This window comes from Bactrocera neohumeralis, chromosome 2, assembly GCF_024586455.1.
Source record: "Bactrocera neohumeralis isolate Rockhampton chromosome 2, APGP_CSIRO_Bneo_wtdbg2-racon-allhic-juicebox.fasta_v2, whole genome shotgun sequence".
In the NCBI taxonomy this organism is placed as follows: domain Eukaryota; kingdom Metazoa; phylum Arthropoda; class Insecta; order Diptera; family Tephritidae; genus Bactrocera; species Bactrocera neohumeralis.
In genome coordinates this window covers 27,910,343-27,934,992 of record NC_065919.1, presented here as the reverse complement: position 1 = coordinate 27,934,992, position 24,650 = coordinate 27,910,343, and the positions used below count along the sequence as shown (strand labels likewise).

Genomic DNA, 24,650 nt, shown 5'->3' with positions numbered 1-24,650 from the left:
AGCTATGTATTTTAGGCTCGGCAGTATGATGGAAAACTAAACATTAATAAATTAATACAATTTAATACAAATTAATTCTAAACATTTTGATTTTTTATAAAAAAAAATTAAGATTTAAAGAGATTGTACAGTTAGTTTTCTTTGAAGTGAAATTCATATCAGTATATTCACAGCATAACTATGCAAATTAATAAAGAGAATCTACAATTACAGTACATAACACACAGTAAGTTATGATAGTATATTTTTTGTTTGCCTCTTTCCATGCATGTATGTACATATGTTTCGAGGTAATAATATTCGTGTTTAAATGTTTGTTTATGTGTGTTTATTGATTTCCACGAAGTAACTTGCGGATTTGTTAACTCATTTGCCTACATATTTTTACATAAAAAAATTACTTAACAATTATTACTTATATGCGGCAAAGAAGTGCAATACAAATCATTGTGAATGTCAATGGAAAATTAAAAAAGAAAATGAAATTATACAAAATTCTTAAATTAAACACACAACTGTTTGTGAATGACTGCGAACTGAATGAATGCATTTCTTAAGCGCATCTGGCCTTTGAGCGTCACACTCGCACGTACGTACGTGCGCATACGAACACTGTACTATGCCGCCATTGCTTGCTAATCAGGCAACTAAATAATTATTAATAACGAGTAATTGTAATGCAATGTAATGCTACGCTATTTAGGCTTAGCTCATACATAACAAGTACAAAACACACATACATCAATTGAGAGTATATGCAAATCGGTCAAACATTTGATATACATAGGTCGCTGCATTGCCGACGTTGAGCCCTGAAATCACTTAACTTCCCTGGCCATTAATTAGTTCATCACATATCTTAACCAGCTCCGCATTTTCTCTGGACTTTTGCTGTAATTGCTCATTGATAGAGGCACGTGAGATTTCCTCCTTTTTGAGTAGTGCTTTCAGTTTTGTCGTCTCGATACTGTGCTCTTTATTAAGCGATTCGAGCTTTTTATTGGCGCTGTGTGACAAGTAATACAAGAGATAGAGATTATTATAGACACACTAAAATTGGTTGTTATTCGCAGAGGCTTAGCTCACATTTCCAACTGTTGCATCGCATGATTCTTCATTTTTTCATATCGCTGCTCTTGAAGTCGTAAATTTTCCAGTATTTGCCTCTTCTCTACCACTAAAGCCTCTTCGTCTGCCTTCAGCTGCAGCGTCATTTCCTTACTTTTGCCATATTTGCTGTTTAGTTGATTGAAAAAGAAAGATTCAGATACTTGAGTAAAAATAACACAAATAAAGCCAGGCTTTCTTACACATGCAGATCAGCAAATGTCGTTTCGAGTGACGTGAGATGTTGATAATTCGAGTCGCGATCCGCCTTGACCTCCGCCAACTGTTTCTCGTAGCTTTGTAATAATTGCTCTTTTTCAGCGATTAGCTCAGCAATTGCTTTTTCGTACGCTTCAATGACACCGCTGCGCCCCAAAGTTGTCGAATTGGATTTTATTTTTGTACATGTGCAAAGGAACATATTCAAGAAGTGAAATATTTGTACGCATTAGCAAAGAGGCAAATATGATTAATTAAAATACATAATGTGTGGGCGGTTGCATATTAGGCACTTACGTCATTTTTGTTATGGTTTTGTCTTTTTCCGTTATCCGTTTGATTAATGCCTCCTCACGCTGTTCAGCTTCTTTCAATTTCTTTTCGATATCTTCTGTTTTGAGTCTAAAAAAGGCAATGAATAAAGCAATTATTAGCGAAGCATAAATATTATTGAAAAATACAAAAGCTTGCGGTCAAATTAAAACGGCAACTGGCAGATATGCCAAATATAGTGAAAATTAGCTTAATATTTTATTTTCCTGTTTTATTTCAGCGCTCCACCTACAGCGTTTAGCAATAGCGCCACTGATAAATTTATCTTTGAATTTGAATTTTTATTAAAGGGCAATGACTTACACTTCGTTTTTAATTTTCTTCTCGAGTTCATCCATTTTGTAGTTAATTTGTTTTTCATCGGGTTGTGAGCTAGTAGCGGTAAGAAATAGTAAGATTAGTTCGAATCGTATATGGTAAGTAAAAATAAATAGAATCGGCTTTTAACATAGTGAAAAAGAAAAATTCATTTTCCGATTAAACATTAGGATGTAGCGCTGGGCCAACAATTGTTTTTAAAAAAGATACAAGTCAATAAATCTTCAAATCTGAGCCAACTAGGTTAAATAAATTGTCATATTTAAAGTAAAAAATGTTATATCTGTTAATCAATGAAATATCAAATGTAAATTTTTTAATAAGAGAGCAGAGCTCAAACAACGCAGCGAATACGGCGAATATTCGTTCCCACAACAGTCAAGTCTAAGTAATCGGAACAGAAGCGGACTTTTATCCCGTCGAGGTCTTTCAACTCGACGCCATTCTTCGAAATTACTTCACTTTCTAACGCTACAACAATAACAATAACAAGTAAGGAAGAGCTAACTTCGGGTATAACCGAACATTTTATACTCTTGCAACCAGCAAGGATTAAAGTCAAGAAGTACCTTCAAGTACATAAAGCTTGTTAATTAAATGGGGTCTAGGGGCGAGTTTTCATCCTAATTTTATTCATTCTAAGCACAAATGTGCACCGTTATAAGAAAATAATTATAATTAATTAATATAATTATATATTAAGCTTCGACCGTGTTTTCTAATTGCAATTTACCTACGTATATTCTAATAATCTAGATACTATAAACCGGCGCTTAGCATTCTGTCAAATTTTATTCCAATTTTCACTTACTTTGAATTCTCAAAGGATTTGTTACAATCGTTGTCGATATTCATATCCTTAATCACGTCGACACTCATACTGTCATGCTTCTATGTATTAAAAAAAATTATATATTCATTAAATTCTTTCGGTTTGGTTAAAACTATCCATATTCACCTTTAAAACAGTTGGTTGTTGATGTTGTTGTTGCTGGCGTTGCTGCTTCTCTGCCGAAATCTTAATCAAGTTTTGTTTTGACTTGGCACTCTCCTCTTCGTCAGATTTCCTTTTATTATCTGTCTCAACGACAAACGATTGATTATTGCTAATGGATGATGTGGACGCTGATGATGAGTGCTCGTCCTCTTCGAGTGTAGGACTTAAGTTAGTTAGATTATCGCCTAAAATGTTTTGTAATATTTGTGGTGTTTGCTTTGTTGTTTTCTGTTGTTGCACTTGATTTGCAGGTACTGGCACGCCGAGCAACGGATCGAATTTCAGTAATATTGAACTGCGATCAATTGGAGCGCTGTTATTGCCTTTTGTGAGTAGATAATCAAAGTCGGATGGATTCAAAATTACTGATATTTTAAATGGGTTTCACATTAACGATGAGCGTGCATGAAAAGTATACAAAATAAAACAACAGTTATTGTTAGAAATTATCGATTATATACATTAAGTAGTTACAAAATTGTTATTTGTTATATATCTCAAAGATTATACTCGTACAGACTTATGTAAATGTCTGTGTTAATGTTTCGCATATTGTTTTTCTTTTTTCTTTGTTTTCGATGATTTTTTGTTCAGTATTGAATTGCTGAAAACAAATATTTTGTACATTACATAATAAAAAATAAATTTCAGTAAGTGAAAATTTTTAAAACTGACTTATTCACAAGTAAGGAAGGGCTAAGTTGAGGTGTAATCGAACATTTTATACTCTTGAAACTTGCAGGATCCACTGAAGTGCCTTCAGATACATAACGCTGGTTAGTTATATGGGATCTAAGGCGAGTTTTGCACTGCACTGTTATAAGAAAAATACGTCACCTACGGAAGTTTGAATCTATTTATTAGATATATGGTGGGTAAGGGAAGTATTAACCAGATTCAACCCATTTGTAGCACACAAACATACTACTATCTTTGGTCGGGTGAGTCTTGAGACATGTGATTTCACCTAAAACTGGGCGATGCTACGCGCATCGACCAATTTTGACCCCGGCACTTTAAAGACCCCTCATACAATATGGTGGGTAAAGTTTAATGTCTCTGGCGTATTTAGTTATTGATATATCGCGCTATAGTAGTTTTTAACAGTACCGTTATGTGGGGAGTGTGCAGCGTTATCATCCGATTTCATCCATTTTCACACTGTCGGTAGGAGTATATATTTGTATAATATTTGCGATAGGCGAATTTGGTTGTTGTATCTTTAGTGGTTTAGAAGGTATATACATTAAACTGATTAAGGGCGGGCCATGTTTCGATTGATTTTAGATGAATCTCCCAAAATTAGTGATGGTCACTACAAGGAGATATGATTGGAACTTGATCTACACGCTGTCATTACTTTTAATTTTTTTTCAAATTTCTGTCAAGTCAAAACCTTATTTACTGATTCTTTGGTTTTACTTTTATACAAAAAAATTATTTATTGCTAAACTATTTTAAAAAAAAATTACATATGTATGCACATATAACGACGTTGTAAATATAACAACTGTTATATTATAGCGGTAAGCTGCGTTTACAACAACAATTATGAGTATGTAATTTTTTGATTTTTGATAAATTAGAGTTGAACTTCCATAACTCGAAGTTTTCATAACCCGAACTCTTGAATTGACAATAGAAGTCAAATCTCATAAATCTTAAAAGTTCGATACATGATTCTCCAAGTCGCATTTTTCGGTGAAACCCCCCAAAAAAAAGAAATGTATTCAAATTAATAATGTCTCCAACAAAATTAGTAAACAATTTAATTAAACGCCAGTCTCCATCTTGAAATTGTGTATCGCATTAAAAATTTTTCGTAATATAAATAGGTGATTCTATGTTTTCTATAGCTTCAACCATGCCACTTATGGTGTATAATAAAAATATTAAGCCTTCACATGCCTATGCAAAATCAATACAACTAACACTGTGGAAATCCCTTTGTTTTCCGTTTGTACAAGGAAAGAAAAAATAAAAAAACTGCAAAATAAAACTACTTGTTTGTCGCCAACGCTGATAGAGATTGATTACTCGTGGGCGTATCAATGTGCCAATACAAGTGATACAACAGAAACGGCATGCATGAATAGTATATTACACATCCTGCTAAGAACAGAGGAAGTAAAAATAAGTTATACGTACTTTTTTGAAATGGGAAATGGAACAAATTTAATTGTAAACAAACAATAAAAACCGATAAAAAGCGGCTTAAAGAACAAAGTAGTTGTTATACGTTGCAAATAATATATTTTATTTTAATTTACTTTTTAATTAATTAAATTGTAGCAGAGACAAATATATGTACATCAATAACGCTTGCGAAAATAAACAAATAATTATGAGAGGCCACTAGACAAGCAATCAAATAACACAAAATATATGAGACTGAGAAAACGAGTCAAGTCCGCACGAACAATGACTAAGAGCGCCTACAATTAGAACTTGGAACACATGAGCGAATATAAAAGTAAGCAAGTCAAAGGCGAACAAGAAGACAGGCAAGGAAATTAAAGAAATGTATGTAGAAATTCGTTTGGAGAATGAGTATGATCACCGTCAGAGTTAAATTGATTTGGCACAAAAAGCGAGTAAAAATAAAATAAAACCAATGAGGATAGATGAGGAGATACACTTTGCAGCGAACACTTTGAATTGGCGTTAACATAAATGAGTAATTATATATGTATGCCCCTACACAAGCACACATATAGCGGGCGGGCAATATTATCAATCAAAGATAGCAGGTATGACTACAGCAATGTGTAATGATTTCTCGTGGAATCTTAAAGGTTCACAAATTTTGTGCGGAAATGCTCTTTGCATTTGTTTACAATGACGCGCTTTGCGTTAGTTGGCCGCATTTTTTCTTCATTTAAGCTGAAAAGTGACTCATTCGAGCGGCTTGTCACTGCTTTTCCGCCCTATGAGCGCTCGCATTTGCCCTTTCATTTACAACACCTTACAACCGGAAAAGCAGCAGCGCACAAACACAATGCGGAAGAACTTTTGCTTTGCTGTTAACGCGTAATTGTATATCTTCACCAAATGTCGACCCACTATTATCTACACGATTGTCTCTAGAGGGCAACAACTTTTGATGGAAGTTTATGTTAGTTTATAAATTAACACATCGACTGCAGCGTATTACACACACGCACACACATACATATGTATGCATAATACTTAAGTTTTATTGAGTTATTGAAGGTTGCGGTCATATAGCAGATGAAAAGTAAAACAATCAAAATTCCATTTATTTCACTACACCATACACTTAACCACCTTGGGTAGACAGACGAAGACGGAAAAAATCAAAATTCATATACGTCATGCATCTGTTAGATACTTTGAACGATTACATTGCTTGGAGAATTTACAAAGCCTTCGCAACACTTGCAAACATTATGAGATGTGTTAAAATTTATACTTTTGTATTTGGAAAATTTCGGTTTAATTACTTTTTTAGCTTTTGATAGATTTTCTTCATGGAAAATTCTCAGCACAAATCACACACTCCAATTTGATACCGCAGCAACAATGAGAATGTATAAAACAAAACGCAAACGTCGTAAACGAAACGCAACGCGACGTCGACGACCAAACTTGAGAAACTAAAAAGCAAAATTCTCCACGTAGAAGTTGGTTTCTCCAGCAAAAGCAGCAGCAGTCACACGTCCAACGAGTCTACATGCCATTGAGATAAGCGAGAATGTCGTGCATTTTGTAGAGCTGTATAGGTGACTGGAGTTTAGTTGTGGTTAGTTCTTAGCAGAAGAATAGCATTTTCCAAATAGCGATAGTACGTGCATTGAAAGAGAGAGAGAGATTGTAAGAGTGAGAGTGGAAACGTGAATGAGAGTTGGCCACTTGTAAGATGTCAAAGGTGAGCGAGGGAGTGAAGGGCCAACATGTTGGTGTGGTTAATCCATGCTGTTTGTTTGGCATATACAGTAAATATATGTGAAATGGACAGCCCCTCATGTATTTTTAAATGCTTCAAAGAGCATTTATAGCACGAGAGAATAGAATGGAGCACACTGATTCTAATACTCTCTGTTTTGTGCTCTCTCAATCGCTGACTTTTTGACTGCGATTATATTGCTGGAGACTGGTTTTGTCATATGGGCTGATTGACAAGTCAGAGTTGCATTTCTAGCAGTATTGAGTTTATATGAAAACTTTTAAATGGGACATTAAGAACTGTTATAATATATATATAGATTTGTAAATAAAAAATACCATTTTTAAAACATACAGTAATATACAAAATTCTTGATTAATTCAATTTGATTCAAAAGGTAAATTGGTAATATTTTATATTTAGAATATACACAACTTAATAAAAAATTATGAATATGAAACAAAAATGTGTTCATTAACTCTAAAATGCCAAGATTTTGATTTAAAATCAAAACTTAAAAATTTCATATTTTTTTTTATACAAAACCTAAACAAATTCATCATACCAATGTATGTATGTATATATGTGGACATACTAAACAAAAGAAAGAAAACGTGGAAAGGAACTTTAGCGAATGCAACAAAAGCTTTTGTCATTAGCCTATAGTACTAATGTTGTCATTGACTTTAAATACCACGTATGACGGGCGGATAACGCTGGGTTAAAGCAGCTGCAATAGCGGCAGCGAGTGGCATGGAAAAAACACCGTTGTATTAACGCATAGTAGAATACCACAAATAAACCGTTGTGAGTTATTGGGAAGGTATTACAGGTGTGGAAATAGCAAACTCACTGACAGTGGGTCGTTTTACGAATAGTAAAACAAAAGGGAGATGGAGCAGATACAATATAAGCAGGGTTTTCATTTACTACACCGTAGCAGCAAAATTTCTAGAATTATTACTGCTCTCACTTTGACGGGAGCCATAGCAGAACAATGTAAAAGTAAAAGCTCTGCTCTACTACCGCTCCCAATTTTTTGCTACCGCTACACCAGAGCAGAGCACAGCACTTCATTTTTGGCTATTGCTACAGCTATAGTTTTTATTTAACAAAACACCGAGCAGAGCAGAGCACATACTTTTACATTGTGCTGCTATGGCTCCCGACAAAGTGAGAGCGGTAGCAATAGCAAGATGAAATGCTACGGGAGTAGCGTAGCTTTTCAAACGCTGAATATAAATATAGTATGCATATTAAGATTATTTAAAATTTGTTTAATTTTTTGCGAAGGATTTACAATTTTTTATTTATAATATATAAGGCTGTATATACACATAACAATACTGATATACTATATTATTTTTAATTTTTTTACATTCTGTTCTATGTATTTCGCAAAAAAAAAAACTACCTTTCACCCCACAAGCGCCTGACTTGAGTGAAGGTATTTATTTGGTCTGGTGTCGTGACAACCGCATGACCTGCCTAATAAATATGTAAATTAGCTGTGGACTTTTCTCTCGCTTTCAAGTTCAAACGCGCCTGCTTGTGCTAGCGGAAGGTCAGAACCGCCCTGCAACCAACTACCACAATGAAGAAGGAAAAACCGGGAAAAGAGTGGTAGGTAACTTGACAGTTTTTCTTTGTAGCGCATTCGCTCTTCAATTGCAGTCATGGCCTTGATTTGTTTTTATGTGGGGATGCGTTGAAATCAAAAGCTGTGTGGCATGCAGCAGTGATCGGGCCAATATGCACATATACATACATGCACATGTATATAGCAAACAGAAAATACCGGTTGATGTTTATTATTTGCCATTGCAATTCGAATGTGCTGTAGGAAGGAGTTGCTAAGGTGAAGTGCATATGAAATTGGACGTGGGTTGCTAGCAAAGCGATTTTAAAACACAGTGGTAAAAACTAGCGAAAAATGTTACATGAAGGGGAAAACAACAATGAAATGTAACACACGTGAACTACAGACCACATTTGAATGAAGAAATGGCGAGTCGACTACAATTATGACGTATAGGTAGGTGGTATTGCATATATGGTATGTAAGTGCATGCATTAAGAAATGGCGGTTAGCAGTGAGGTTTAAATTTCCGAAAAAGTCAGTAAATTAGACAGTTAATTAAGTTAGTGTATTAAGTAGGTAAAAGATAACAACGAAAACTCACAATTATTTCCATTCTCAAATTGCTCACTTGCAAATTCTTGCTGATCCATATCAACGTTAAAATTAGAGTCGAAATTACCAAAATTGCTTGTTGAAGATGGCTGCTCTTCCATGGGTGAGGGTGTACAATTGCCAGCGAACACATCCTTCTCATCACTGGCATCGCGTTTGGTTTGCTCTTTGGCGGATAACGCTTCAACGACATCTTCCGCATTTTTGTACGCATGGATAGACGGTCGTTTATGTATGGTAGCTATTGGTGGTGATGCCGTCGATGATGCTGGTGATGGCGGTAGTGGCACCTTAAAGGCATCATCATCCATAATAAGTTGGGTTTGGTCATTTCGTGCCCGATTTTGTAGTGTCGGTATTGGCGGTGAGGTGTTTGTTGGAATGGTGTTTCCAATACGATTTTGTACAGTCGGTATTGGTGGCGAACTAGAAACAGTTGTTGTGGGGGACTGCATCGGTGTTCGGGATTGTGTTGTGTTGCTTTGACCAGCTTCTGTAGGTAATGTGTCGTCTATGTCCATAGGCACATTTATTCCTTCACTATTTGGTCTCATCGAAAATGTTGGTTCAGTAACAATGTAAGTACGAGGCCTCTCGGCTGTATCAGACTTAATTTCGCTTGCAAATTTCTCCTCTATTACATCTTCTGAGCCCATAAGATTAAAAGTTCGTCGATTATTGCCCTCATTCTCTGGTTTTTGTGTAGTAATGTCTGTTTCTTGTGTTGGTACAGGCATATTAAAGGTACGTCGTTTGTCGTCGTCTCTTTCAGATTTTTGTCCATCGATACTTGGCGCTTGTGGTGCGGCAGGCATATTAAAGGTGCGTCGATTATCGTGATCATTCACACATTTTTGTGTCACGCTCTCTATTTCAGAGGAAGATGCCACCGGAGCCGTTACATTATATGTACGACGTTTATCTGAACTGTCTATGGAAGAAGCACTTGTTAAAGGTGTAACTGCGTCCGTTGCTGTTTTGCCATTCACTTTTGTTGACGCAATTTCATCATTAATAGACTCATTTGGACATACCGTAGTGCTGGTAATGCTTGCAGCAAGGTTTTCCGATATTGCATGCTGTGTTGGTTTTTCGTCGACTGTCGATGTTTTTCGTGAACCGAATAACTCCAGCTTCGGCTCACTGGCTGTAGATTTTTTACGTTCTGTTTCAATACGCTCAGTGTATTCCGATTTTTCTAAGAATGTCATACTTTTTGGCACGGCTGCAGTGGGCGAGCGTGGAAATTGTTTGAGTGAGTTTCCCTTATGTTTTATAGGGAAACTTGGTGAGGAAGCGGAACTTTTATTGCTATGCGTTGATGAGTCCATATCCACTGTCAGATTCAGTGCATTTTGTGAACCAGTCCAGGACTTACCGAATTCTTGTTTACCTGGAATTTTATATTTCAATAACTCTTCTTCGATGGGATGTAAACTGGTATTTGCGGAGTGAATCGAAGTTGATGATGTCGTAGCAATTGTTGTTTGAGTAAGATCGGCTGTTACTTCCGAAAAAGTTTCAGTACTGCTGATATCTAGGTTATTGTGCTCATAATTGTTCTTTTGCGTTGTTGATGTGGGTATCTCAATACTTTTGTTTAGTGACAACTCAAGTTTTGATTGTGTAATTTCTAACTCGGGCTCGAGCTTAGGCATCGCAGCATCTTTGGGTACAGCTTCGTTTTTAGTACAATTTAGTTGCTTACACTCCGTCTGTTCGTCATTAGTAACAACACCTTCAGGCTCTGCTGTTTTCGAAGTTGACTCATTATCAACACCGACATTAGTTGTATGCAACTGGCATGCTTCAACGCTTACATTTTGTTTTAACTGAGTAAAACTCTCATCCACATCCATTGGTTCTTCGTCGAAGGTTACATCTAATGGATGTTGGTGCGTTGCTAATAAATCGTCACCACTTATAGCTGAGACCAGTGATTGCAAGTCACCTTGTTCACTCTCATCCTGTTCTGACGTTTTATTTATAGTGACACTTAAAGGATCTGCTTCACCTGTCGTGAGTGTAGCATTTCTTGAGTTAGCAGCACTAAAGTATGATTCGAGTTCGGAGTTCTCAAAACTATATTCATCCGCTATAAAACCATAATCGTTAGCAGACGCGATTTGGTAGGACTGACATTCCGTGAAGGTTTCATTATCCGATGAGGCAGCGGTGTCCGGTTCAAGTTGTATCTTCAGATGTTGAGCCGATTTTGAGTCATCTAAAAGCATTTAAATGAAAACAAATGCAAAAGAGTGAAGGTAATGTTGTGCTTGTATAAAAACATGGCTTACCTTTTCCATCATGTTTTACATGCTCACTTATGGCTGCTGTTAATGTTGGTATAAGACCGTCTTCAAAAGTTAGTTTTGCGCGATCTAAAATGTATAAAATAAGTTAAACATTATAAGTTATTCATAAATTTCTAAATCATGTATAATTAATTGCATTTTGCTACATTCCAAGAAGGATCGAGGGATTACCTGAGTATCACCACTTCTCAACTCGAGAATAAATACTCGAAAAAGCACAAGCAGAATTGATTGAAAGAACTCAATACTAAAAAGCACAAACTTAAAAATATTTAAAGAGCCCATATCAAAAATAATGGATTTTATTTTGGTAAATTTATAGTGTTAGCAGTATAGTGTTGCCTTGATTTGCATTTCCAAAAAGTTTACGATAAAAATTGCTTTGTAGCCAACATATTTATAATCCATAAAAGTGTTTTGTAATTTAAAAAATATAAATACTTAACGCTCCCTCAGAATAATAGTTTCGACATTAGCCGTTTCTACATAACCGGAAAATACTCGAATTTATAATCGATTCAAACCGATCAAAGCAGAATGCCCCAAAGTATTTAAAAAACAATATCACAGACGAACCGGAACAGCTCTTATAAATAGGTTCATCAACATATCAACAATAGTGCCCTAATAATTTGAGAAAAAGGATAGCATTTTTATGCAGATCGTTGTAGTTTTAAACTGGCTGACTTGGGAAAAGTGCTTAGGAGGATAAGTTGTGAAACTTATTTTGTGTATATGCTTACCTTCCGCATTCAGATTAAGCGCTGTGAGCATTTCTGGTGTTTTTGTTTCAATCAAATCGCTGGCTGCCTCTGCAAAAAAATGCGAATAATAAAATAGTAAACCAAAATTTAATTTAGTATTGCATACCGCATTTAATATCTATATTAGCACCCGTTTTAAGCGATACTGGAGTAGGCCCACCGAAAGGCTCTGCTTTCGGCTCAGTTTCGGTGGCTGTAATAGATGTCGTAGAAACGCTATCAGCCACAGGTGCCATAGCAGTTGATTTTAGTAGCGACGGCGATGAAGACAATGACTCTGTGGATTGCGTTGAGGGCGTGGCTTTGAGATTTGCGTTTTTCGAGCAAACTGCGTTATACTGCAATAAAATAAAACACGAGTAAATAATGAAATCAAGCCAAAATAAAAATTAAAACTTTTCCAATGTCAAGAGCTAGTTAATGTGTGAAGTTCACGTGTGTGCGACCGTGAAGAAATTTCGAAAATGAACTACACAACAAAGCCACCAAGTGCAGCAGGAGTGTTGCATCCTCCTCGATTTTTTACACGCTTTTGACAGTGAAATTTATAAATATGATATTGTGTGCGAATTTAGGTGTGCGCATTGCAGACATGAAAAGAAAAATCAAAACACAAACAGGCTATGGCAGGTGCAGCGAGACTTGCTAGTTTAGAAATTTTCAAAATAAACTTGTGGCGCAGCAGCCACCAAGCAATTGTTGCAATAACCAAAGCAAAAGACACTCACCCATGTGTCTATGACATAGAGTTGTCGTGTCGCTACTGATAGTTTTGAATATAAAATAAAACGCAATTTGTGTAGCCTATTTCGCAAATTAATACGCTTTTTTGGTTTTTATGTAAATTTAAAATCTGCATTTCGTGTGATTTTCGCAGGCAACTCGCCAACTGCCAACACAATTCAGTTCACTGAGCCTAGACTGGGCACCACCGCCCGTAACATCTTCTTTGTACCGTCACTCATGGTGATACACTTTAGAGGCACAGTCTTGCCTTTCTGTAGCAAAATGCAATTAACATGAGATGTGTGTACATATATATGTATGTATATATGCATATGTTATGTAGTAAATTGGCGGTGGCGTCTGGCGGTTATGGCGGCCTATTTGCAAAACGATATTTACAAGTGTATGTGTATAGACTGCATTTTTTTGGCTTTGCTCACACTAAGTCAAATGTGTGCCTAGTTCCCTCTATTTTGTATTAACCTATTGTTTTCCTTTGCGCATTTTAACAGCGCAAGCTTTGTTATACCCTGAACAAGACATATTAAATTTGCCATGACGTTTGTAACACCCAGATGAAAACGTCGGATACCGTTTAAAATAACAGCTCTACGAGCTGAGTCGATTTAGCCATATTCATATGTTTGTATATACTCGAGCCAGTGCTTTAGATTTATGTGAGGCAACGACATTAATCTCCGAACAAGTTATTCAGATCGGATAGTAGTCTGCATATAGCAGCTTTACAAACTGAACGATCATTGTCAAGTTCTTGTATGGGAACTTCTTTATTTGTGAAGGGTGTTCTAGCACCGGTGCAACCGAAGTGAACGTTCTTTTTTTGTTTTTTACTTTTTTGGCGGGAAAATGTACTCGAAATTCAATTAGCAAATGCAATACAAGGTTAAAGTCACACAAAGCATTTTACGTGTATTGGTAACACTCATGTGTACTCGTATTGCGAGTGGATATTTACAGTCGTGTATAAAATATGGAAAGTATAAGACATCACATAAATTGTATATTGTAAGATTTTAAACAAAAACTTGCTATTTATTGTATTATTGAAAAAACAATCCTAATTCAAAATGCGAATTTATAATAAATCAAACTCAAATTACGCACAACAAATTTATCTTGAAAACATTTGATATTATCCATAAATATGTGTGTCGATATGTATTTTTATATATATGTACATACATATATTCGACTGTAAACCATATGCCTGTATATGCAGCATCAAAAGCTTGCTTGTTTTATTAAGTTTTTGTGTTATAATATAACATATTAGTTTTTTTAAAGGTATTTAATACTCTTCAACTTTATGGCAAAACCAAACAAATTTCTTACAACAACAATAGTTATGAACATAAAACATAAAAAACAAACATATTTTTAATACTTTGTGTGCTTCCATTTGCTTGAATTTTCACTTGTATTACATATTATTACCAGTGCCTCGCGTTATGTAAGTGCGATCGGGTTACGTTACATGAAGTTAGAAAGATATGTACGTTTTCGTACTAAAGAACTTTTCAGACAGTTTTGTGATTTTTCTTCATTCTCTGATACAGATATTCAATCACAACATTGGTTTGGACAATTTCGTTTCGGTAATTGTTTGAAATCATTTGAATAAGGCCAAAAAACCTCATGGACCAAATTTATATCAGTGAATTGCCGTTGAATCGCAACAAAACTTGCTCACTTACGACAACTTCAAGCGAAAATGGTTGTGGTCAAATCGAGGTGAAACGGCGCAAACTGTAACCAAAATAGTATTGACGGTCAAGAAGGTTTTGCTATCTGTTTATTGGTATTGGCACGGAATAACTTATCACTGCCAACAACTGGTCTGTCCGAAGAGAACAATTGCCAATAGGGACGAGAGTTTTTATGATAGTGGCATTATGAAATCACCTTCAAAAGGGCAGCAAGTTATCGAACAAATGTATATACCTAAATCGTATCATTATAACTATCCTGAATAAAACCTTCCATATAATGCAAAAATAATGTATTTTTTTATTTGACTTTATGTTAATATGTATATACATATCATTTAAAATATAAATAAAGTTAGAAAAAGGATCTAACCTATAACACGATAAGAAACAATACAAATAAATAAAAAAAATACGGAACAAGGGTATTTCGTATAAAGATGTAAAACAAGGCCAAAAGACCAAATATTAGTTGAACTATTTTTTTATTTTAGTTAAATATTGATACTTTTGTTTTAGTGGATTCTAAGTCTGTTGTCGTTTCACTATTATTTTTATGAACTCTGCTAGTATTATGAACACTATTATATTAGTTTCTGTGACCATAACTAACCAACACCACAAAATAACCACGACGCGGCATAAAAGGCCACAAAGATAATTATTGAACGACTATTAAATGGGTATGTATTCGAATCGCTCTGGTTTAGTTTAGTTATATGCAAATGCAAATACAACCTCATCAGTTAGTATAAAATATTACATGCCATTAATTAATTACATTTTTGCAAATTAACCCCCTGATAGCTAGTTTAAAATAGATAAAATCACTCAGAGACAGAAGTTGTTCATAAACAAGAAAACAATAGCTTGTGATGCAGAATTGTCCATTAAAATCCATACGGTTAATTAATGTGCTTTTCTTAACATAGTAATTGAACTTAAAGCATTTTTTCAAGAAAAAGTGAGCAAAAACTATCCCGAACAGTTTTCGTATGTACATTTGACCCATTTACTATGTAAAAAAAAATGTTTTGGTAAAGTTTACTATGTAAAAAAAAAATGTTTTGGTAAAGTTTAATAAAAAGTGGAAAAAAATGATCAGATAAATCAAAATTGCTTTACATTAGATTATATTACATTCAAAGCAAAATGCTAGCAGAAATTTTTGTTTTTAACGCTTTGGAGGAGCAAGTGCTCTGGATTTTACACCACAGAGTCACAAAATAGAATGCAGAAGACATCTCATACACTATTATGTTCCCCTGAAAACCCTAGGAGCCTCTTCGTAGATAACTTGGTTTTGTGGCCCCCCATATTTATCATGCCCATAAATTTTGTATGGCGCCTACCAAAACAAAAAAAAAAAAAACGCGGCGCAAAGTTGAGCGCTAAAAAATTCGATTTTGACAGACCGTTATGCAGTGAAGATCGCAGCAGATAACGGAAATATTGTAATTTTTCTGAAAAATTTATTGACGCGTGATGTTTAATGCTTGTACAAATGGATGTGAATATTATTAATCAATTAATTCGTTTTGCATTTCATTTATTTTGCATTAATTTTAGAATTTAAGTGAGAATTCGACCTAAATTTGCCGCTTTATTTAGGGGTGTCACGTCGGCGCGTTTGTAAAGATTTTAGTTGAGTATTAGTTGATTTTGAAAAATGTACGCGCTTAAAACGAAAATCAGTAAATTTACGATTATACAAATAATAAAGATATAGAATTGTTTTCAGAATAATACATTAAAGAACGCCCACAAATAGGAACAAATACCACAGGTTTGCAACTGCAGTCTTTTTTATGCGCTGACAGCATTGAATGTGCTCACTCCTTTCACTGATAACTGTGATCTTTCACTTGAAAGCTTCCAACAAACAGTGACACACTAACCTCGATCACAACAAACGAACAGATTACATAGATTACGTTGTAATTAGCAACTAATTAGAACGCACGAATGCATATGGCATGAATTCTGTGGTGTCACGTAATGTCACATACCTCAGTCGCCAATGCCTGCGTCAAAGCAGTTGGTGATAATGATAATGGTCGATTCGGCAAATGATGTTGACTCAGTGCACCGGCGGTATGTAGATCATCTTGTTTGCTTAAATTGTCATTGATTTCTATGAGCAACTCTTCGATTGTGTTGCCAACGCTATTAGACGGAGGATTCAAGTTGCCACTAGCGCTGACATTGCTACTGGTGCTTGTTTGTAAAGAACGTGACTGTGCCTGTGTAGGCGATTGACTAATTGGTGAAGAGGCACGTGTTGTTGTTGCCACAGCAATGGGGCGAAATTCATCTTGTCCATTCATTGCGTCCATTATATTTGATGCCACCATCAGCGAATTGACTAAATGTTGTTGTAGTGAATCCGGCGTGGTTGCTCGATCAAAGGTCAATAATGGCGAGTGTGATGGTGACGGAGTTTGTTTCGGTGTGATAGGACGTGAATTACTCGTATCTTGTTCTGGCTCGTTTGACGTTGGTGGTATTGAATCGCTGCGCACCAAACTTATTGGTCGTTTTATAAGATTTGAAATGAACTCCATTGTATGTGGTGGCGAATTTTATAGTACAAGAGCTTTTGATTTCGGTAGCTTGTGACAACTTAAAATTTAGCTGAATGCGTTTTTTTTAAAGCGGGTTGGTGCCGTTGGTGTTACTATATTTGCGTATTTGATTTTAATTATTTGTTTTGTTTTGCCAAAATCATTTAGCACGCACGATTGATTTACGACAATTACGTTAACGCCTGTAGTGCGTGGCGTCACGCCCTCGTATGCCGCCGAAATTGCTCGCCAAATTTTTCTTTTTCACGACAAAAAAGGTTAAAGAATCACGTAATGAAAAAATATTGTGCGATCCGAGGATCACTGCTGCATGCACCATTAACTTTGTCAAAATTTTTGTAGCGATCGTCGGCAACACTTTTACTTTTTTAAAATAATTTCAAATTACTTTATTTTCATATAATTATTTAGTTTTTTTCAGTTCTCTACTTCAAACAGAAATATCAATTTTTGAAAATTATGGTGTTGCTTCTTGTCTGTGAGTTCAACGAAAATATTCAGAGTATTTTTATATGATCGAACATATACTTATGTATGGGATGTACATATGTATATGTGTAGTTTGGACTCGAGTAAACACAATTATATGCGACGGTCCGAACAGCGCGACCACAATTGAACGTAAGCAGACAAACGAACTATTCGAGAGATGTTCGAGGAGGCTGTTCCTGTGGCGCGCAAGTGCGGGCGTTCGCCAGCTGCTCAGTCTGAGTTATTAATTGCGCCGTTGTCGTGCGATAATTACGATCAACAAGCACCTTTCACTGTAGTTGTGTATGTTGGTATAAAAGTTCAAAATCGAATTGAAATTTTCCACGATTTTCTTTATTTCTTTAATTTGTGCTGCTCTTGATTGATCTCTTGCTTATTTCAGCTTTCTTTCTCGCAACAACAACACTTGTCTAATGTTTATGTACAATCACATCGCGCCGATGATCGCCAAACAGATCAGTGAGACTAATTTGTTGTGGATGCCGCAATTGTGTTTCCACCGTTGATGGTTGCCGTTAAATTTTATTATCAGCACGGCTTCGTGAGTTCATTCATTCATTTTCATTCGCAAATTCGGCATGTACATACATACAAACATACATATGTATATATTCTTTGTAATGAAAAAGGGGTTGGTCTAATGTTCGAAAATTGACTAATTAATTAATTTTCGAATGCACAGTTCCACAAATTGCAGATAATAAAATAGATACTTATTCATTTTTCTTTTATTAAGAGAGTAAGTAAATTTTAATTGAACTATGTATTTGTATACGACATCTTATTTTAACTTAGGCAGAAAGGTTGCAGCAATAATAAAAGAATCGCTTTTTTAAGGGCAAAAATACAGTTGAAGCAAGAACTTGGCTTGACAGAAAGTTTCTAGACAAGGATTGGTATGCTAAGTTTTGACATGGTGGAATGAGCACCGCAGTCGGTGAACTCAGGGGATACTCAAAAGAGGTTGTTACCTACGAAACATCAAAAAAGTCATATAAATAATTTTAGATGCACATAAAGTGAAGCTATTCCATATAGCATGCACTCTTTAGATATCAATTGGACGTTTACATCGTATAATTCACGAATATTTGGGTATGAGAAAGATCTGTACAAAGTGGGTGCCGCTTGAGCTCACTTTTACCCAAAAACAACGAGGGATTGATGATTCGAAGATATTTGACAATGGATGAAACATGGCAGCATCACTTCACTCCGAAGTCCAATCGACTGTCATCCGAGTGGACTGCACACGATGAACCCGCTTCAAAACATGGAAAAAGGCAACAGTCGGTTGGCAAGTTTAAGGCATCTGTATTTTGGAATAATCTTGATTGACTACCTTGAAAAAGGAAGAACCATCAACGGCGACTATCACAAAGCGTTATTGGACCGTTTGAGAGACGAAATCGCCGAAAAATGTCCGCTTTTGAAGAAAAAGAAAGTCCTATTTCACTAAGCCAATGCGCCGTGTCACAAATCAGTTGTTGAATAAAAAAACGTATTTTGCCAAAAAACGAGCTTTACTATATTAGACTGGGACTTTCAATATATAGTACAAACATAAAACTTTTTTATTTGACGAGATATCGTCACGAAATTTGTCATGGTTTATTTTCTAAATCAATAGTGCATTCTCCGAAGAAACTGTGCATATCGGTTACCTATAGCATATAGCTATCATACAAACTGAACAAGCGGAATCAAGTGCTTGTTTGGAAACTTTTTCATTAGAGGAGATATCTACACGAAATTTGACATGGGTTTTTCTCTAATGTAACGGTGCAATTTCTGAATTCTTTTAGGGTGAAGGGTATTATTACTTCGGTACAATCGCGTTTAAGTTTTTTTATTTTTTTTATTTTAATATTTTCAGAATATTTGTCTACCGTACTATTAATACTACGTACTAAACGTCTACAGTTGAAGACAGAAAAAGAAATGGTCGTCTTTGCGTGGTTTGAACTAATACAGCCATAAAAACTGTTCGCGAACGCATTTGCAGAAATTCCCTTCGAAACTAAATAATTAGGTCATGGGTTATTGATACAACGACCAGAAAAATGTCAAGACTTATTCGAGATGATCCCGACATGAAAGCCTATCGTCGGTCAACTGTTGGTCAAGCTCAACAGATGCAATTTCCCTCATCGCTCATTTATTAAAATATTTATTAAAAAAATGAGCTTTATTACAAAATGTATCATAGTTTAATTTTTATCAAATTCTCCGCATTTTCAAATAACCGTAAATTAACGGTTCAACGGTTCCGTTATTCAACATATTTGATCGTTTCTGTATAGGTACTAGAGGACCCGTCCACGCCGCTTCTCTGTGGCTGATACATAGATAATACTACTACTACCATCTATATGATTTCTATTAGTTGGATTATAACTATTAGTTAATGAGATACATCTATAGCATTTTTATGAAGCAACTTGTGTTAGTTTTTAAAAAAATGGATCATACGGCATTTCGAGTGTTAATAAAGCATTGCTTTTTGGGGGAAAATACTGTTGAATTTGGGCTCAGGGAAATCCATCGATGAAAAGATATTTGCTAAGCTTAAAGAGGCGAAAGCTCTGTGCAAAATGGGTGCCTCGCAAGTTCATAATCCAACAAAAACAACGAATAACTGATTCTGAGAAGTGTTTGAGTGCTCTTTAATCATAATAAAACCGAATTTTGCGTCAGTGTGTGACAATAGAAACATAACTCCATCATTTCCCACTGAAGTCTAATCGACTGTCATTCTAGTGGACTGTACATGATGAACCGGTTCTCAGGCGTGGAAAGACGAAAAAGTCGGCTGAAAAGGTTATAATATCAGTCTTTTGGGATGCACGTGGTATAATACATACTCAAAGTCTGATTACCGAGCCAGTTATAATCTATTTTACCGCGTATTTGGATGTAGTTCCTTTCTACTATTCCAACTACTTAGCAATAGTATTATTTTTGAGGAAGAATCTGTTTATAATTGTACGCATATATTCAAATGATTCCTACAAACATAAGTTTTAAACAAATGCTTATTATTTGAAATATAATTTTTGTATTTATGAGTTGTATTAAATTTTGACATAAAGAGATAAAAGGTATCCTATGTCCTTACCCTGGTTCTAAGCTACTTCTCCACTAATTTTCAGCCAATCGGTTTAGCCGTTCTTGAGTTATAAATGGTGCAACTAACACAACTTTCTTTTTTATATGTATATAGATATAGCTACCCATAGATGTATTGAATCACCCAATTTATTACTTAAGAACGAACAACTCTGTCCACATTATGAAAACTTGTCTAGAGATGTCGCCTTTTGTATCGTTTTGTTTATTGCACGTTTACTCCAATTTAAGGTTTGAATATTGGATACTGCGATGGTAGCGCAAGCTATAATTACAAATGAAAAACTAATTTAAAAAAACATTTTCCAGTGGACCAAATTATGAATCGAAACCATCCTCGAATCTCCTTAAACACACACAAAAAATTTCATCAAAATCGGTCCAGCCGTTTAGGAGCAGTTCAATTACAAACACACGGTCAGAAGATTTATATACATATATAAAGATGTATATTTATTGCAGCTTGATTGATGTTTATGAGAATCATTAGATACAATAACAATAAAACCGAAAATTTTTATTTTTTAATTACAAATATGCAATTATTATATTCGGATTTTTTGTCTATGTCTCTGCATATTAAAATATTCGGACAAAGGGCTGGAGTTGCTTTTTAAGTCACGAGTAATCTGATGTATCCCATATCATAGGTTATATACCATATTTTTGCTATCCTCTAGAAATCCACTCATACCTTTTCGGAACGACACGCATACTGACTGTAATTTTCTCTATTCTAGCAGATAGTTTCACAGTAGCTGAAAGCACTTCTTAATTACTTGACGCCCATGGCTAGATTTATTAAATTATAAAACATGTTAAACATTTAGGCTTGTGAATTTTAAATGTTTTACAACTGAGGCTAGGAATATATACGCCAACTTAAAAATTTCTTAAAAGTATGAAAACTATCGAGACATCTATATTTCTTTGCCTAATACTATTTCTCTAACTAAACTGAAATCATTATTGGAGTTGACATGAACGTTTTTTCAGTTCCTTTACCCAAAGTACTGAATTATTTTTCATGGACAATGGTTCTCACTAAAAATGTTATCAATTAAAATTTTATCAACGCGATGCGTTATTTGTTCAGTAATGAAAACTCACTTTCATAAGCAAATAACTATTATTAATAACAAATAAATTCGAAAACAGAGAAAAATATTGTAATATAAACCTCTTACCTCTTAGTCTTTTAGCTTCAGACACTTAATAAAGTTTACAGAATTTTACAGATTGCGTTCAGTTTCACATTTAACATATACATACGTATACTATATACTATATGTATTTATATCCACTCAATAAGTTTTCGATCGACAAAAATTTGCATATTTAGTTCCACTTAAAGCACACAAACTAGTTCATAGATTTAGCATTTCCCAAAAAAACCAAATACCAACAATGAACGAACACAAAAATCCAAAACTATTACGCGCAACACAAATTGTAATGTAGTGTAATGCGATGCGATGGTGATACAGCCGACAACATGGTGCAACAACGAATAACCATGTACAACAGCAGGCGAACCGCCAGTCAATGGTTTCTCGAGAGGTGGGAGTGACTTGGTTGTCTTCTGATTATAAGATACCACACATACCCACACACATACACACACATGCGCTATAAAATGCAGAAAAATGAGCATTCAGAAGAACGGAGGCAACAGAAGAAATGCGCTGCAATCCATGACCAAGAAGTTGAAGCGCTCTAAAGCGTCACCATGTAGAGAGTAACACTTGCAGCACTTTCAAGCTATTAAATGGAGCCGGTGCTAATAAGTGCAGCGCAAATGACATGGGTGCATGTACCTTGGAATGTGCATAAGTGAGTGCAATAAAAGACTACGTAAAGCAGACAGAGGTGAACTGCACTATTACAATAATACAACAATATGGGTTGAGTGTTAGGGAGCAAGGAGTGTTGAGGGCTAATTAAATTGAAAAATGATTGTAATATTGTTTGTGTTATGATTTGATTTTAATATACATACATACATATATGCATTTGGTGGCATATGTTTGCTTTTCGCGTTCGGTGTGAAATCATGGCGCATAACTTTGGAATAAAGAAAGCGAAATACTAAGGATTGCTAGTATATGACAATTTTAATTCTTTCAAACAACTTAAATGGAGTTACATCTTGTTTAACCTTCGAAGAAACATGTTCAAAATATACCAAGTGTTAGGAATATAATTTCTTTCAATGCTTTTACGGGTAAATTTTATACCATCATGTCAAAACTGGGTACTAACTTCGCTGCCCGGTTATAGAGTATATTTCCAACATTTAGAAAACTTTTTATATAAAACCATCAGCCTGCTTGAAACTACTAGGGCTCCAATTCGGGTAACAACAAGAGACATGAGAGGTCCGGTCCCCCAATTCACCAAGTTTTTATCAATCTCGTATAAAGTTGGAATAAACGTATTGATGCTATTCTCTTTGGAATTAGTCTACCTCCAAGCCCTTTGTATATTTGAACTTTCTCAGTGTTAGCAATAAAAACCGTTTTGTAGCCGGCAAATGTATACAATTTGATCGGACAGAATACATTGTTACAATATGTGCATATATAAACACAGTTGAAAGTCGCCTGTCAAAATGAGCAAGCGCATAGGCCACGAAAGAGGCGCGCCAACGTCAGAAATTAAATGAAATGAGGTAAAACAAAAAAAAAGAATAGAATTTACACATTGGCATCAGTTGGCTAAATATAGCAGCACGAAACTACAATATCGAGCAGACAAGCGTCGCAGTATTGCATCCTCGTGACAAGCAAGAAATTTTCATTGCAGCAAAAAAACGCAACAACAAAAATAAAATACACACAAAAGTCAACACAAACATGAAGAGCCAGAGCCAAGAACCAGAGCGAAGCAAATGAGTGAAAGGCTATGTGGAGAAGTCTTTTTGCCGTGGTCCAATACCAGAAGCATATTTGTAAATGATACTTGGGGCTTTCTTGCACACAGAAAACAACTAAAACACAAAAGCCTAGGCACAGCTGTTCGGGAAAAGAGAGCAAGAGATTGAGGGTAGCGGCCGCATGAATGTGCAATTATTACAAAAGTGTGGGCACACGAACTGGAGGCCACGTTAGTATTTTTTTTGTTCCAATTTATACGCGGTGTCTGCCCACGCAAGCGGGCGACAAGTTTGAATGTGGCAATAGCGGTAATGGGGGTGTGGGTTGTAGTGTAGAGAAAGATCACATTATTGAGAATTGTTGTATTGCAACTGCTAGAATGCTCATTGGGTTCTAATGTGTTTATGCACCAATTTTAAATTTTTATTTCGGTTGATTTGTTCTTATTTGGTTTATTTTTATTTCACATTCGATACATACATATGTATGTATGTGTATGTTTATATGCACAGTAGCAAAACAGTGGCCAATTGAAGGAAAAATTGAAAACGGATATGAAAATTAGTAGGGATGGGCTAAATTCGGGTGACCAAACCAAATTAGAGGGTCCAAACCGGAGAAATACTTCCAGGTTTGGCAAAAGTTTATATTAAAAAAGCGAAAGAATTCACCATTTTTTTCAACGAGACAGTGAATGAATAAAAAGTAATATTTGGTATTTTATTAACTAACACCTGCGGCCACCCACAACCTACCATTCAAATTTTTGAAGTGTTACGCATATTTGGCAACACTTAATAGCAGTACTTTTTTCGGTATCGAATTTTTATTTATTTTTATAGTAAGTGACGTGTTAGTTATATATCAAAAATATAAAATATTAAAAACAAAACACATTCAGTTCTACACTAAATCATTTAAAAGTTAGGGAGGCTTACAAATGACATATAAGACTGACACG

The 24,650-nt window shown here is 35.3% G+C and overlaps 1 protein-coding gene and 1 long non-coding RNA gene across 9 annotated transcripts in view; one reads left to right on the top strand and one right to left on the bottom strand.

The window, feature by feature from the left end:
• Positions 1–305: 305 nt before the first annotated feature.
• The window catches only part of LOC126767907 (transforming acidic coiled-coil-containing protein 1), a 31,573-nt gene continuing 7,228 nt past the window's right edge, over positions 306–24,650 (bottom strand). For 2 of the 8 annotated variants that reach the window (XM_050485628.1, XM_050485629.1), the window contains exons 2-12: positions 12,261–12,492; positions 12,134–12,202; positions 11,373–11,456; positions 9,065–11,299; positions 2,936–3,339; positions 2,789–2,868; positions 1,963–2,031; positions 1,624–1,728; positions 1,311–1,472; positions 1,087–1,236; positions 306–1,006 (exon numbers count right to left, since the gene is read on the bottom strand). In XM_050485628.1, the coding sequence (XP_050341585.1) occupies positions 823–1,006; positions 1,087–1,236; positions 1,311–1,472; positions 1,624–1,728; positions 1,963–2,031; positions 2,789–2,868; positions 2,936–3,339; positions 9,065–11,299; positions 11,373–11,456; positions 12,134–12,202; positions 12,261–12,492 (3,774 nt within the window). In that variant the 3' untranslated portion in view covers positions 306–822. Of the gene's footprint in view, positions 1,007–1,086; positions 1,237–1,310; positions 1,473–1,623; positions 1,729–1,962; positions 2,032–2,788; positions 2,869–2,935; positions 3,340–6,262; positions 6,318–9,064; positions 11,300–11,372; positions 11,457–12,133; positions 12,203–12,260; positions 12,493–12,882; positions 13,098–16,616; positions 17,261–22,000; positions 22,317–24,650 lie in introns of those variants that run through there. The other 6 variants (XM_050485631.1, XM_050485625.1, XM_050485626.1 and 3 more) reach the window with 6 other exon arrangements.
• Positions 15,224–16,329, top strand: LOC126768003 (uncharacterized). The gene is made up of 2 exons (XR_007669192.1): positions 15,224–16,117; positions 16,177–16,329. It is a non-coding gene; the product is annotated as an uncharacterized LOC126768003 (long non-coding RNA).